General features: G+C 35.9%; 2 protein-coding genes across 2 annotated transcripts; one reads left to right on the forward strand and one right to left on the reverse strand.

Annotated features, from left to right (window-relative positions):
• Positions 1-314: 314 nt before the first annotated feature.
• Positions 315-11,489, forward strand: LOC114288463 (mitochondrial uncoupling protein 2). The gene is made up of 9 exons (XM_028231977.2): positions 315-708; positions 4,241-4,459; positions 4,546-4,624; positions 5,874-6,007; positions 6,090-6,188; positions 6,296-6,400; positions 8,482-8,556; positions 9,246-9,332; positions 11,074-11,489. Exons 1-9 carry the CDS (start codon positions 628-630, stop codon positions 11,101-11,103), a joined length of 909 nt encoding a protein of 302 aa, XP_028087778.1. The 5' UTR covers positions 315-627; the 3' UTR covers positions 11,104-11,489.
• A 1,263-nt stretch (positions 11,490-12,752) lies between these two features.
• LOC114288459 (pentatricopeptide repeat-containing protein At4g33170) lies at positions 12,753-15,327 on the reverse strand. Its single transcript, XM_028231973.2, has one exon. It carries the CDS (start codon positions 15,287-15,289, stop codon positions 13,568-13,570), a length of 1,722 nt encoding a protein of 573 aa, XP_028087774.2. The 5' UTR covers positions 15,290-15,327; the 3' UTR covers positions 12,753-13,567.
• Positions 15,328-15,573: the final 246 nt, after the last annotated feature.

The raw sequence follows: 15,573 nt of genomic DNA on the forward strand, positions 1-15,573 counted from the left end.
TGGGTTACTGTTGGGTCCGTGGAGGCTCACCATTGTTACTATTTCGATAATTCAAATCGTTCAATGCAAAAAATTATATTGATTAGATATCGATAGTTATCTCATCGAATCAGATTTCTGTTAACCATTTTTTTTATCGTCTATTTTTTTTATATACAAAAAATAATTTGATTACGTAACTATTAATATTAAATTAACATGATTTATTACGAATATAAAATACTTAATAAATTTTACACATTAAATAATTTAAATTATCAAAATAAAATCCGTAACAAGTCGTACAAATCCAACCATAACCTCCAATCCGATCATCGAGCAATGAGCGTCCCATAAAACTAATTTCTTGAAGTAGCCATTGATCGTGGGCATTAGAAGACGACAATAAAAATACCTTTGGAAAGCTGTCAGATTTCCATTGACTAAAAGATTAGTTATTTATTTATAAAAGATTAGTTATTTATTTATATATATAAACTCCATACTATATGATATGAGCTTTTCTTCAATATCACTCACTCTTCTCTCTCCCACCACAATCCCCCACTTTAAACTTTAACCAACCGATTCGTTAAAGTCAAACTTGGCACACACATCTCTGGCTACTCCGATCGATCTCGGATCCCAATGGCAGATCCCAAGGCCAATTCTGAGATCTCATTCGCCGGAACCTTCGCTAGCAGCGCTTTCGCCGCCTGTTTCGCCGAGGTATTCTTCACCAACCACCGCTTCAATTTCAATCCTCAATTCACCACATTTTCTTCCAATGTTTCTCAATTTTTGTTAATTTTGGATTCGATCGCTTTTGAACTTCATTTTGTGGATCCCTGATTCACCGAACGATTTTGAAATCTTGTTATATTGCTTTGCATTTCGGTTTTAAATTATCATTGCTTCGAGTGGTGTAGCCAGAAATTTTGCTCACTTGTGTCATTCAATTAGTGATTCATTACCTCATTTTTTTTTTTTTTTTTAGTACTATAGAACTTGTAAAAGTAAATTTTCTCATATTATAGTATATTATACTGTAATATTATATATTAGCAATAAGTAATTCAAACTTGCCAAATTGTTATATATACAACAAAACTTAGATACACTAATATATTATTATTTCAATAAAATTGAACAAAGCGAAATTGTGCGATTCCAATTGATGAAACAGAGAGTGAGATAGACAAAATGAGTCTGCAAACTCGGGGTTTGACTCTTATAACAAAATAAATTCTGAATTTTTAATTTTATCAATTTAAAGCTAAATTCTATTTTTAAAAAATAGAAATATGACACCATCATGTCTATTATGTCAATAATGCTACATTTATTACATTTTTATACAATGTTTTGTTTGTCATCTAATGTGTCACATCCACAATAGTTGTTGCAATAGATCCACACAAGTCTCATCAATATTAAACAATTACTATGTCACATAAGAATCTGGTATACAAAATTGGTTTAAAAATATGATAATTGTAGCATTACTCTTTTTTTTTTAAACAATTTCAGTGATGTCAATTTATGAAAACCTTCCAAAATTTTTACATAATACTATATAAGTTTTCTTGAAAGTTTGTTGGGTTCACTTGAACCCACTCACTTGTACTTGGCTCTGCCCATGACTGTTTTTCTCAGTTGGCCAATTGATACGACATTTTTGGAATCTCTGTGCATACAAGTTTGGGAAGTTGCTCTTAGAACATCTCCATTGGATATAGCTCTTTGTATGCAATTCCTTTTCGTATTTCTTGAACTAGGTCTTATTGTTCATGGAGAATCAAAATCAACTTCAATTAGATTTTGATTGGAGTTCATAGAAATAGGAATCTCAAAATGAGGGGGAGAGGATTGAGGGTAGAGTTAGGAATTGTTGCACGAGTCGTTTGACTTTTTGGAATCTTGCCACTTTAATAGTCTGTTTGGATCAGGTGATTTGATGATAAATGGTAAGAGATAAAGAGAAAGAGAATTATGTTCTTATCTTTGGTTTATAAGTTAGGTGTGAAATGGAGAGAAAGTCAACTTTTTTATTTTATAGGTTTCATTTCTCACAAAAAGTGGTGAGATTAGTAAAAAAAACTAATTGGTTGTGTATTTTTATAATATCAAGATTGCCTATTGAAATACGAAGGAAGAAAAAAAAATCCCACCCATATCCCTATATTGCTTACTTTGCTTCTTATTCATCCAATCATGATAGTGAGAAAACATAATCATTGCTTTTATCTTCTCACCCAGATGAGAAACCACAGTCATCCATGATCCAAACGGAGCCTAATAGATAAGTGGGGTTTTAATTTCTTTGTTACCAAATCAAACCAAGCCTTAAGTTTTATCAAATGGGGTCAGCTGCATAAATCATTCTTTTCTATTCAACTCTATCAATGGCCATTTGCTTAGTCAAATTAAGGAGATTCATATCTCTATTTACTACACTCGCTCACGTCAATCTAGGTCCGCCCCTTCTCGTAACACTTTTATCTACCGTTACTGTATCACATCTCTTTACTACTGTCTCTATTAGTCTTCGTGGTATATGACCAAACTATCTCAATCTATTATCTCTCAACTTATCTTCTATTCCGACCCATTCACGAATATATTCATTCATAATTCTGTCTTTTCTAGTCTCGCTATATATCCACCTTAGCATCCTCATCGTAGCAACACTAATCTTATTTACATGTTGTTTCTTAGTTGCCCAACATGCTATCCCATACAACATCATTGGTCTAATAACCATTCTATAAAACTTTTCTTTTAGTTTAGTGGGTATTCATTTATCACATAGTACTCTAGATGCACTCCTCTACTTAAGCCACCCTGCCTTAATTCTATGGACCACATTCGTTCCATTCTCCCCAACCGTTGTGATAATTGATCCTAAATAATGAAAATGTTCATTCTTAGATAGTTCTTGGTTCTCAATCTTCACTTCTCCTCTACTTCCATTGTCACTGTTACTAAAATTACACTTCATGTACTTTGTCTTAGTTCTGCTTATCCTAAATCTTTTAGATTCAAGTGTTTCTCTTCAAGTCTCCAATTTAGTGTTAACTTATTCTCTAGTCTCATCCACTAACACGATATCATCTGCAAAAAGTATACACCATGGCACATCATCCTGAATATTTCTTGTCAATTCATCCATAACTAAAGCAAAAAGATAAGGATTTAAGGTTGATCCTTCGTGTAATCCCACAGTAATTGGAAATTCACTTGTCTCTCCAGCAGGCAATCTAATAGTGCTCACTACACCTTTATACATGTCCCTAATCACATCAATGTACCTTTTGTCACCCATTTCTTCTCTAACACCCACCAGATTATATTTTTCCCATACTTTTCTATTAATTTCTTTGTTATTGGATTAATAATGGTAGAATAAATTAGTGATGAATTAAATTCCAATTACAATGGCATAATACAATTTTTATAAAAAAAGTCAACTACTGAAAGGTGTAGTATAAAATAGTATAGTGCTATATCTTGTGTCAAATTTGGCCCAGGATATAATACAATGCTATTTAAGCACAACATATACTATACGGTTGGAGTGAGGTTTAATGTTTATTGATTGTCATTTGTTGACTGTGGGTTGGTTTTGTGGCTATGATATGAAGGAAGACAGAATTTTATGCCAAAACTTAAGCAAACTGGATTCATTTGATGTCCTCACACCTTAGCTGGTAGCTGCTGCCACCACCAAAAATGCTGCATAGCTGCTGGTCCAATATCTCAATTTCTTTATTTAAATTTTAATTTTGAGGAAACAATTTAGTGAACTTGATATAATGTTCACATTTGTGTACATCCAAGGCTTCAATCCTCAATGTCAATGCCAATAAGTCTTAAACACTTTCTGATTTTCTATCCTTAAATTCCATTTCTCTAGCCTTATTCAACTATCATTTGCCATTATCACACCCGCATGAGTTGTCCACTTTCATTGTTGTCATAAATTTGTGTTGTGGTTCCAAACAATTGTGAAGCCAACTAGAATCAAGTTTGAAATTACCAAATCAGGTATGTTGTAGTCCAATTTAAGAAGATAAATCATTTTGGATATTCAGTTGATTGATTACTTCTTGAATGTTGAGATTTATGTTCGAACCAGGTGGGTGTAATGTGTTTCTTTCCTTTTAATATCACAAATGAAAGTGACTGATTGTAGCTAATGCAGTTTGGTTCATGTGAAATTAATGAACCCTTTTAATCCATGTATATGAATTTTGTGCAGTTGTGTACTATTCCTTTAGACACTGCTAAGGTTAGGCTTCAGCTCCAAAAGAAAGCCAATACAGAGGAGGAAGCTGGTGTTCCTAAATACAGGGGAATGTTGGATACTGTTGCTACTATTGCTAGGGAAGAAGGTTTAATAGCACTTTGGAAAGGCGTCATACCTGGATTGCATCGTCAGTTTCTATATGGAGGTTTAAGGATTGGATTATATGAGCCTGTATGTTTTGTCTTCCAAGAACTTGATTGTTGTTTATGTGTTCATGGTGATACATTCTTGTGTCTTTATAATCACACGTTGTACAGGTCAAGGCCTTTTTTGTTGGCAGTGAATATGTTGGGGATGTTTCTTTATTCCAGAAGATACTTGCTGCTCTGATTACTGGTGAGTGCTTTGGGTGATTGTTACTCCCCCCCCAACCCCAATGCAGAATATAGCTTACAACCATAGTTGTCAAATCGGGATTCGAATCGTGAATCGAAATGCCCTTGTACCGGATCGCGAATCAAATTGAATTATGAATCGTAAAGATTTGGTCATTTTAAAAAATGAGATAAAAAAACATATCTACACACTTAAATATTACATTTATCTTACAAATATGAAATATTTAGACTAAACTGAAAATGCTATTTGGTTTTTTGTTTTGTGTTATGTTATTTTTAGTGATTTTTTTTCATATTTTAATTTTTAGATGTACCTAATTTAGGTGTGTACTTGAAAGGTAAAATATTTGTGATAGATTCTAAGAAAAAAATAATAATAAATATAAAAATATACTAAATTTTTAGATGTGTATAAAAGGCAAAAAAAAAAAAAAACAGTTATCAACCATTCTTTTATCTTGATAAAGAGAGCAATTAAAAACTCAAAACTCCAAATTCCAACACCAATAGCACTGTGACAGCAATAACAGAGGTACTAAAGTAATAAAAAGGCTCAAAGTGGGCAAACTATAAACTATTCAATTCAATTCTTGTACAACAAGCAGTATCGTATTGGACAAATAGCAGCTCAAAGTCCAAGCACGACACCTCAAAAAAGTTTGTTGAAGCTTCAAGATTTAATTAACGTTGAAGGCGCAAGGACCCAACATCAAAAGCTACTTCTTCGTGACTAGAGAAAGAGAAAAACATTTTTTTTCTTGGGTTTTTTCGTTTGAGAGTTAATAGGCAAACCAAAAGACAATGGGATTATTATATAATAACTCGAAAGGTCTTAGAAGACCTAGTTGATCCATTCTCCAGCAAAATAAAGCCAAAAAAATGCATCAGAAATCAAAGAAATTCATTTGCGTGTGACTGGTTGCGGGTTTAGCCGCAATTTCCATAATCGTGCGATTCTGCAATTTGTTACGATTCGGTGATCGATTCAATGATACAGGTGCGATTCATTGCCATTTACGATTCTCTCTACTAGTTCGTATCGATTTGTGTTTGTATCGAACTGAATCGTACGATTCTAACAACAGAGCTTATAACATGAATCAACCTCATCTCCCCCATGCAGAATATAGCTTATAACGTGAATCAACCTCATCTCTAGCTTTATCTATCATAGAAAAGTTTTGAATAAATTGTTCACAATTTCTTTCATTTCTGATTTTGTAAGTGGCTACTTGCACATCAAACAGGTGCTCTAGCAATTGCAGTGGCTAATCCAACTGATCTTGTGAAAGTTCGACTTCAAGCTGAAGGTAATCTGCTGCCTGGATTGCCTAGGCGGTATTCTGGAGCATTGAATGCTTATTACACCATAATGAAACAGGTATGTAATTTGATAAAAACTAGTTCTATTTAATTTTATCTACTTATTTTCCATAGTTGCAATCTAACAAGGTAAAAAGTAGGAAGGACTGGCAGGTTTGTGGACAGGGATTGGGCCTAACATTGCACGAAATGCTATTATAAATGCTGCAGAACTAGCTAGTTATGACCAAGTGAAAGAGGTAATATTATGATGTAGAGCCCATAGCTTTGCACTACTTGTGTTATTTGTAGTCTTGCTATTATATGTTTATCCTGGTTCTTTTCTAAGTTGTTCCTACCTGTGCAGACAATTCTGAAAATTCCAGGGTTCACAGACACTGTTTTTACCCATCTACTAGCTGGTTTAGGTGCAGGGTTCTTTGCAGTCTGTATCGGTTCTCCCGTTGATGTGGTGAGCTTTTCTTTTTCACTTCCTACATCCTCGTATTTGCTAATTGATTAAGCTCACTATAGATGCTTTGTTAGTCTTGTATCAGCATCAGGCTTTTATTCATGCATAGACATTGTTTGCTAGGTTTTGAAATTTTGTGAAGGCTTACAGTTGAAATTCTGATAAATATTTAGGACTAGGTTGACATAATGAAATTGAAGAACAAAAATTTTGGAGAGATAGAACAGACTCATTATTTTTATTATTTTTTTGTAATTACAATCTTTTTATAATCAACTATTTGTTTATTGTAGTAGTGAACAATGTTATTTAAGGCGCGCGCGCCTAGGTGTGCGCGTAGGCCAAAGTCCCATCTAGGCCCAAGGTTTTGCTCCTTGTAGTGTTCCAGGCCAGGCGACTTCGATAAGGCACGCCTAGGCGTGCACCTAGGCCCAAGTTCCATCCAGGCCCAAGGTTTGCGCCTTGTAGTGTTTCAGGCCAGGTGACTTCGATAAGGCGCCTGACTAGTCCAAGACACAATAAGGCCCAAGGCTCGTGTCTTGAAGGCTTTTTTTATTGTTGCTTTAATTGGTTTTGTTTAAAATTTGATCATTGATTTAATATGGTGAAGCTACAGAAGCTCTCTACTTCTATTACAGATGCCAATATATTGGGGATTCAATCCCAAATCAATGATAGAAAAAAAATTAGCCCTAATTCCTAATCTCTGAAGAATACTAAATGTTTAACATTTTATTTTGTTTATGTTGAATCCTAAATTATTTACTTATATTAAATTATATATTTTTTTCCGTACAAGGTGCGCCTCACTTTAGTGAAGCTTACGCCTTGAGCCTAGGCCCCAGGAGACCTTGGTGCCTTAGTGTGCCTATCGCCTTTAATAACACTGGTAGTGAATAATGAAGGAACATTAGAAAACGGCATGCGCTTGTGTGTTTTTGTGTTTGTGAACATATTTATTACTTTAAAGGTTAGAATTTTGAGTTACACACAATCTTCACATATTTCTCTTGTTGGGTTCTTATTTTTGAAGGCTCAAGTGTTTACCTAGGTAAAAATCTAATTAGAATGAAGGATTCTTTCGAAATTGCAATGCCAACACTGCTGAACATAGTATTGGTGGCTGGTTATGAGTAGGGTTGCAAACAAGCTGATTTGAGTTCAACTTACTGACAATAAGGCGTGCTCAAGCTTGAGACGAGCTTAAAGAATCAAGCTTGAGCTTGACTCATTTAGTGTTTGAGAAATTCGATTAAATAAATGAGCTGAGCTCAAGCTTAGGAAAAAAATAAAATAATATCAAACATAAATTAACATGCATGTTAATTAAGAGAAAAAAGAGAAGATTATATAACTTTCGTCAATTAAATATATCAATTTGCACAACCACCAAAGATAAACAAAAAATAAAATAAAATAACAAAAATATAGTTGATATATTATTAGAAATAAAAATTAATTGTTCGTGAGCCTATTCAAGCCAACTTGGTCTACTGGAGTTCTCAATTCAGCAAGGCTTTAATCCGAAATCTATGAGCCTATAAAGGTTCTGCTACATGAAGCCTTCTTATTTAGTTAGTTCTGTTTAACAACCTAAACCAACATCTGTGTCCACTCCTCTTTTCCTTTCAGTTTTTTAAGCAAATATTTGATTTATAGAGATATACCTTCAGTTTAACAGGGGATCTGACTGTTAATTTTTGCCTCTTTTTTAGTTAAAAAAATGTATATCTGTCTTTCTGGAACTAATTTAGTTATATTAACAGAGTTATCTTTTGAGAAATAGTTTTGGTCTAGTAATGGAAAGCTGTGGGGCTAGTCAGTCAAAGGTGTCACGAGGATATCCTGTTTAAGTGAACAATATCAAATCCACCCGTGGTGAAGATCATGAGATTCGTTATACCTTAATATATTTTGCCATAGTTATCAAATTTTCACTGGTTACTGTCTTTTGTTTGGTGATTGCATCATAATGTATGCATGAACATTTGTTTCTAATCATGTAGAGTAATTTATTGGAGTTTCTGATGGGTGGGCTATTCACTCAATGTCCGCTTAGATTTGTGCTTGTTATGTTTTAGGTTAAATCTAGAATGATGGGAGATTCTATCTACAAAAGCACCTTAGATTGTTTCATCAGAACTTTGAAGACCGAGGTACATCTATGTTTTCAGCTTTTCATTTGGCTGTGAATTGTGATAATCTACCATGTTATGATTAGCTTCTAGCATCTTAGTGTTGGGACTTTGGAGGATAAACAACTTTTCAAATTGCCTCTGATGTTAAAAGGTTTATGTTCTACTTGATCCAGCGATAGAAATTATTGCTAGTGGAGTTAAAATGATTCTTTTGGAGCATATGCCTTTCGTTTGTTCTGAATGCTTGTTTGGCCACCTTCTTACATACACCAAATATGAGTCATATGCCTTTCATTTGTTCTGAAGGCTTCCATTGATTGGCCACCTTCTTAATTATTCCAAATATGAGTCTTTCTGGTGAAGCAAGTTTCAATTCTCTTACTATTAAAAATTACCTTAGTTCCTTTTATGTGTTAAATACAAAGATATGATTTCTAGTTCAATGCTAACTTCTCATATGCCTTGTTCATTCGGTCAAAACAATTGAATAAATAAATTTGAACACGAGGTTATTTGTACTTATATTTATTTTCTTTCTTTTTCTTGTGTCTTTCTCGTTTTCTATTTTTGTATGCACTGCCTGATCTCACATAGAATTTCATGTTGGATTTAATATTAAATGAAAAATTGGTATTGGTTGAGGGTATATTAGCATGGAAGATATTAATTTTATCTGGTAGTATCTCATGCTAGTTAACATATTGCAGGGACCTTTTGCCTTCTATAAGGGATTCCTCCCAAATTTTGGCCGGCTTGGAATTTGGAATGTGATCATGTTTCTGACTCTGGAGCAAGTAAGATTTCCATATTCCTTCATTTTGGTACATGTTCTCTAGCATGAAAATTTAGGCAATTACTTCAGGCTGCTTTGGTGACGGACTTACTGTTCATAGTTAACTTCTCAGGAAAATGAATTTTGTTTTTTGAGAAGGAAGAACTGCTTACCCTCTAGGTAGAATTTAACAGAGTACGTTTGCTAAGAAGCATAGAGACAAACAGGGGACACAACGATTTCGAAAACATTAGGATATGGACACGGTCGGGATACATAAATATATATATATATTTGCTATGTATATGAATATAAATTTTGGGCACAAAGATATTAGGGGGATAGGGTGATATTTGCTAATAATTGAGTATAATTAACCCAAGATATTAAAGACATCTATGTATATGTGGGTATATATATATTTTTTTTTTCTTACTTTCTCCCTACTTTGTTTTCATGTATTTTACTCCGATCCTAAATCAATTATCTATAATTTTAAAAAAAAAACCCGCAAAGGTGAAGCTTGTCCAAACATAGAACATGCATGTTCATGAAGTGTCTCCAAAGTGTCTTGCAATAAGATAATAATTAAAAAAAGGGGCAAATTACAAACACCCCCCTCCAGGTTTGGTAAAAATACAGATTCCCCCCTGAGGTTTGAGAAATTACAAATTGCCCCCTCAAGGTCAAATTTTCATAACAAATTAGGGGAAATTAGGGGGAAATCTGTATGAAAATAAAATCTCAGGAGACAATTTGTTATGAAAATATAAATCTCAGGAAGCGGGATGTAATTTCTCAAACCTCAGGGGGAAATTTGTATTTTCACCAAATCTCGAGGGGGGTGTTTGTAATTTGCCCTAAAAAAAATTGACACACCATTTGGCGTGTCCGACATGTGGACAAGTGTGTGCCTGGCATGTCGGTGTTTGATACGTGTCCAACATGGACACAACACCCATTTTGAAGTGTTCGTGTTTCGTAATATGTTGGTTTCTTGGACAAACCAAGCACAATTATAATATTCAATGGATTAACATCTGGGGAAGTAAGTTGAAATCTGTTTGAAATTTTATTTCTGTGCTTAATATTTGATTAGTGATGATGAAAGGCTGCCATATAGAGATAGACTGGTAATAATTAGTTCACTTTTAAAAGTTTTGCTAGGTTTTGGCTTTAGCAAGGGTTATAGCATGCTAATAGAGATGCTCTTAACTCAATCAAAAACACCCATGTCCAGTATGGCAAGTGTGGGTCATGTGATGATCTCGTTTCGTTGCTTAGACCCTCAATTCTAGTTTCTATATTGGCACACGTGAAATGTGCTGGAAGCTTATATTTGGTTCTCTGTATTGCAGTCAGCGAATGAGATCTGCTGTCCTGTACTCATGTCTATATACCCCACCTGTAGTTAATATATGGATGTTTAATCTGATCAAAATGAGCCCAAGCAGATGCATTGAGATGTAAGGGCAATAGATTGCTATTAGCTTTGAGGTTCAAGCAGGTGACATCATATATCATGGAATGGTATACAAAATTCCCCAAATGATACACACCATTGACTCTTGAGCAACACACCCTCTCTTTCCTTCCCCATCATTCAATTTTATACCTTCTTGTGGATCTTATGATAAATTCAAGATTTATGCTTTGTTTTTGTTTTTGTTTTTGATTTTGATTCCCATATAGCAATGTCATTAGGGTCTTTTTGTTTGTTCTCAGACTTGAATTGATTGTCTTTCTTCTGTTCCCTGTGTCAGGCCAAGAAATTCTTTGTGACGGCAGTTTAAATGAGATAACCTAAGTTATCAATCTTGGCAAGCAGGCAGCTTTTGCTAGGAATATGCCTCCGCAACTGTCGAAGATTCTTTTTAAGAAGGGTATATACAATCCCTTCTTCTATTAGTCACTCCATTTCAAATTTATAGATACTAGATTCAGGTCTCGTGTAGCAAAAGCTGCTTTTGGTATAATATTGGTTATATTGAACCAAATCTACGATAATTTGTAGGATTGTCAATTCCCATTTAAGAGCGGGTGGGTTATAATGTCATTTGCAAGCCATAGTAAGATACATGTGGTCACAAAAACTCATTTGTAGTGGTATTGGAGCATCATTATATGTTCTTTTTGTAATATTATTCTATTGATTATGGTGGAATTTGTCATTTGTGAATGTTCTCGTTGATCTTCAATCCAGGTTGTGGAATTATGCTGTTTGGAAACTTCCTAGTTTTTAATCTCACTTGTATCCCTTAGTCCATTGTTTCAGTATGCTGGCTTTTAAACAATTCCCCAAACAAAATATTGAGAATTAGAAAAGTAAAGGCAAGGTGCTCTCTCTCCCGGCAAACATCAGAGGCCATAGTATGCGTCTCAGAGTGAGGGAGTTTTGCTTGTAACAATACTTGAACCCTTGCTCTCTGAGTCTTGGCCAATTGAGCTAGTTCCAGTTGGTTAATTTTTTGGGTGAACCAGTTGGTTAATTGAATCTGTTTCTTTAGTCAACATTCAGTTTATATTTCTCAGCAGGACCGCTTGTCAAGAAGTTTTTGGCTTTATAAGTCTTGATCGAAACAGAGAACCTAACCAGCAACAATAACCATAACATTACAGCTAGATGTTGTCTCAAATCTGCAAACTAGCTTTGGCCATCTCCTTTCCCTGCTGGTTTGCTTTCTTATTCCTTGCAGTGATGTGGAAGCAATGAAGTTTAGTTTCACTTCATGGCATTGCATTATTTTCACAAAGCAGGCAATCAACCTGCAGCCACACACAAGAAATAAAATAAACCAATGCTTCATTTATTTTGGCAATATATATATATATATATATATGTATATTTAGTTACTTTCTTGAAACTAATGAATTAATAGTTGCACTAGTGGTGGTGATTAGTAGTTGCACTAGTGGCGGTGATGTTGATGGGGTGGAGGTCGCGGTGATGGTGGTAATGGTGTGGTGGTGGAGTTGATGGTAATTGGAAATTTTAGTTTCAACGTTTTTCAACTTTTAAAATGAAAAATAGTTTCTATCCAAATAAACTTGTTTTTTTTATTTTTCATTATATTAAACGCTAAAAAAAAAAAACATCATACAAACGGACGGACCAAAAAATATTTCAGTAATTCTCACAATAAAAATCCGTGTACTTTTGGTTGCTAATTCTTTTAAGGGGATTTTGTGGTGAGTCCCATAGATAAGTTTGTAGTTTAACTCAAAAAATTTCATTGATTTCAGTCTTCAACAAGTTAAATTGCATTTTTAAATTTGAAGTGAAAATTCAGACGAATTTATCCATTTAGTGAAACACAGCTTATGCACTACACAAGTTAGTTATTATTATTATTTTTTTATTTCAAATTTTAAAATGTCATAATTTTTATCATACGCATCAATTTTAAATAAAATTTGTATATTTGAAATTTAATCGCCGAAATGTATAAACAAGATCAATATTAAATATGAAATATTTTGGCAAAATTTCTCAAACCACTATAATTGGCGAGAGATGATTCGCAAAATAGTAAACTACAAGAGGATGAATATCCCATTGAGGTGGATCAGTGAACAATTTTTCTTATTTGTCAAATTGTCCAAAACTGCCATACGGTTTTCCTCATTCATCAATTCGCAGCTCAATCTTCAAAAAATTGTAATGTAAATAACAAACGCATTACGTTTAGTCTGACAAACAAGACCAGCCCACTGTTCTTGATGCACTCTACATCAATTTTAGACTACACCACACGCACTTAATTCTCCCAGCTCCATTACCAACCTCCTTCCCCCACATCACACATAACATTCAGTCATGTTCCTACATCAAAATTGCAGTGAACATCAAAGAAATGATCAAACTTTGCACTCATGTTGCCACTACCTTGGCCGTATTTTCCTCTGTTCTTGTTTTCTCATTCCAGATTCTATGTTCTTTCAGTTTACAAGATGATGATGACAATGCCGGTGTTAATATCTCCTTGCCACAAATCTCCCCAAGTTTGGCCCAGCACATACACAGATTCCCAGCCTGTTGCAGAAAACTCATTGGCACTAACCAAGTAACCATATTGCTCCCCAAGGCCAAAAAAACCCATGTCCCTATTCTCTTCAAAGCCATGACTGTCAACATCCCTTGGGTTAGCCCTACAATTGAACAGACCTTGGAGAGTGCATTGACCAGTACCAGCATCAAGAAGTGTAACATCAAATTTAGGGTTTGCTTTCTTTGCATTGATGTATTCTCTTGAATAGTTACCAACAATCTCGGCAATTACAATTACCATCCGAGAACTTGTGGTATCTGTTAACATCTCTCACAATGATCTCCCTCTCCACCACCAAACTGAAGTACTTAAAAGCTTCATGACAGTCCCTACATATCCTCAAATTTTTCACAATCCTCATAGCCTTCCCTGGTGGTGCCGCTCCACTAACCAACCCGAAAGCCACTGCCAACTTCTCGCTGTGGAACATTAGTGCTTCTCGCTTCTCACTTTCTCCCATTTCATGCAACACCTCATCCCAACACGGAACATATCCCAATTTCTCAATCTCCTCAATCAACTCCGCTAACTTTCCATATATCTCCTTTGTTCTCTCATGTCTTCGATCCCCAGCCAAAAACACGTGAACCTTTCCTTGTACTTCGATCCAACTACGCCCCCCTTCCTTCCTCACTCTTCTATCCTTCATCATCTTCCTTATTTCCTTCACTTCATTCCACCTCCCTGCACCGGCAAAGACATTCGCAACAATCACATAAGCAGAGTCATCATGTGGGTCAAATCCCAATAACCGCTTTGACATTGTCCAAGCCATGTCCACATTACCATGTTGTGCACAACCTGATAACAATGCACGCCAGACTGCTGCATCCGGCGCAAATGGCATTGTCATTGCAATCTTTTCAGCTTCCTCCAATCGCCCTGCTCGACCCATTGCTCCCACTAAACATGTATAATGCTCGAGCAACGGCTCTAACCCATAATCAAATCTCATCCTGCTCAACCACTGTTCAGTCTCCCCAACCAAACCCGCATTGTAAAAAGCTGAAAGAATTGCAAGAAAGCTATATTCATCCGGGACAAGCCCTCTAGCCTCCATCGAACCAAAAAGCTCCATCACCGAATTCCAATCCCCTTGCTGTGCATAACTCGCCATCATTGCATTCCACCCGATAATATTCATCTCCGACACAAGCTCATCAAACACCCCATGAGCGTCCGATACCAAACCACACTTTCCATACCCATCAACCAATGCAGTCCCCACAACCATACCCAAATCGAGCCCAGTAACAACCGCGTGCCCGTGAATTATCCTACATTGCTCCAAAGCAGCAAGCTCCGCCGCAGCACGGAGCGCTCCCGATACACTATACATAGTAGATCCAATCCCACAACTTCTCATGTTAGCAAAGCAAGATAAAGCCTCAAACGACCACGAATTTTGCGCTAACCCAACAATTATAGACCCGTAACAAACTTGGTCTCTGTGAGGAATTTCGTCGAACACTTTACTAGCATCATCTGGAAGTCGGGTTTTGGAATAGAAATTGATAAGCGAAGAGGCGGTGAAGGGTTGGGAAGATAGAGAGAGCTTGAGAGAGAGAGTGTGGAGTTGGAGGCCGAAGGAGAGAGAAGGGAGGGAAGAGCAGGACTTGAAGAGGGTGGCTAGAGTGCGGTGGTTAGGGAGCGTGGGGTGGCGGAGCATGGAGACGAAGTAGCGGAGAGAGAGGAAGGAGTTGGAGAGGGCGGAGATGAGGGCGGTCCAGGAGACGATGCTGGGGAAGGGGATGTGGTGGAAGAGGAGGAGGGAGGACGAGAGGAACCTTGATTTGGAGTAGAGGGTGATGAGGCTGTTGAGGGTGGAGCGGTCTGTGGTGCCGGTCTTGATGGCGGCGGCGTGGAGGCTGCGTGGGTCGGTGGCGGGTGGTGGTGGAGATGGGTCCGCCGCCGAGGACCACCTCATCATCACGGTGGAGCTTTTCTGAGAGTTGCATATGATATGAAGGCCAACACGTCTTTTATTGGCAAAAATATATGTTAACGCCACGTTTGTTTGTTTTAAAAAAGTCAAAAAATTAAAAAGACATTATTTTATTTCAATCAAATCATCTTATTTAAGTCATATTACTTCTTTACTACATTATTTCAAACTCAACTCATACTCAACTCATATTTCATAAAAAATAAAAAAATATACTTATTTAGATCATCTCAAATCACCCCATTTTACATAATAAACATGGTAAAACA

Source organism: Camellia sinensis, chromosome 3, assembly GCF_055761805.1.
Source record: "Camellia sinensis isolate YWXY chromosome 3, ASM5576180v1, whole genome shotgun sequence".
NCBI lineage: Eukaryota > Viridiplantae > Streptophyta > Magnoliopsida > Ericales > Theaceae > Camellia > Camellia sinensis.

What these genes read in the sequence shown, in the direction of transcription:
- LOC114288463 (XM_028231977.2), top strand. Translation starts at nt 628, where the DNA reads ATGGCAGATCCCAAGGCCAATTCTGAGATCTCATTCGCCGGAACCTTC. An exon ending in TCGCCGCCTGTTTCGCCGAG is followed by an intron (nt 709 to 4,240) that starts GTATTCTTCACC and finishes AATTTTGTGCAG; the next exon opens with TTGTGTACTATTCCTTTAGA. An exon ending in ACTTGCTGCTCTGATTACTG is followed by an intron (nt 4,625 to 5,873) that starts GTGAGTGCTTTG and finishes CACATCAAACAG; the next exon opens with GTGCTCTAGCAATTGCAGTG.
- LOC114288459 (XM_028231973.2), bottom strand. Translation starts at nt 15,289, where the DNA reads ATGATGAGGTGGTCCTCGGCGGCGGACCCATCTCCACCACCACCCGCC.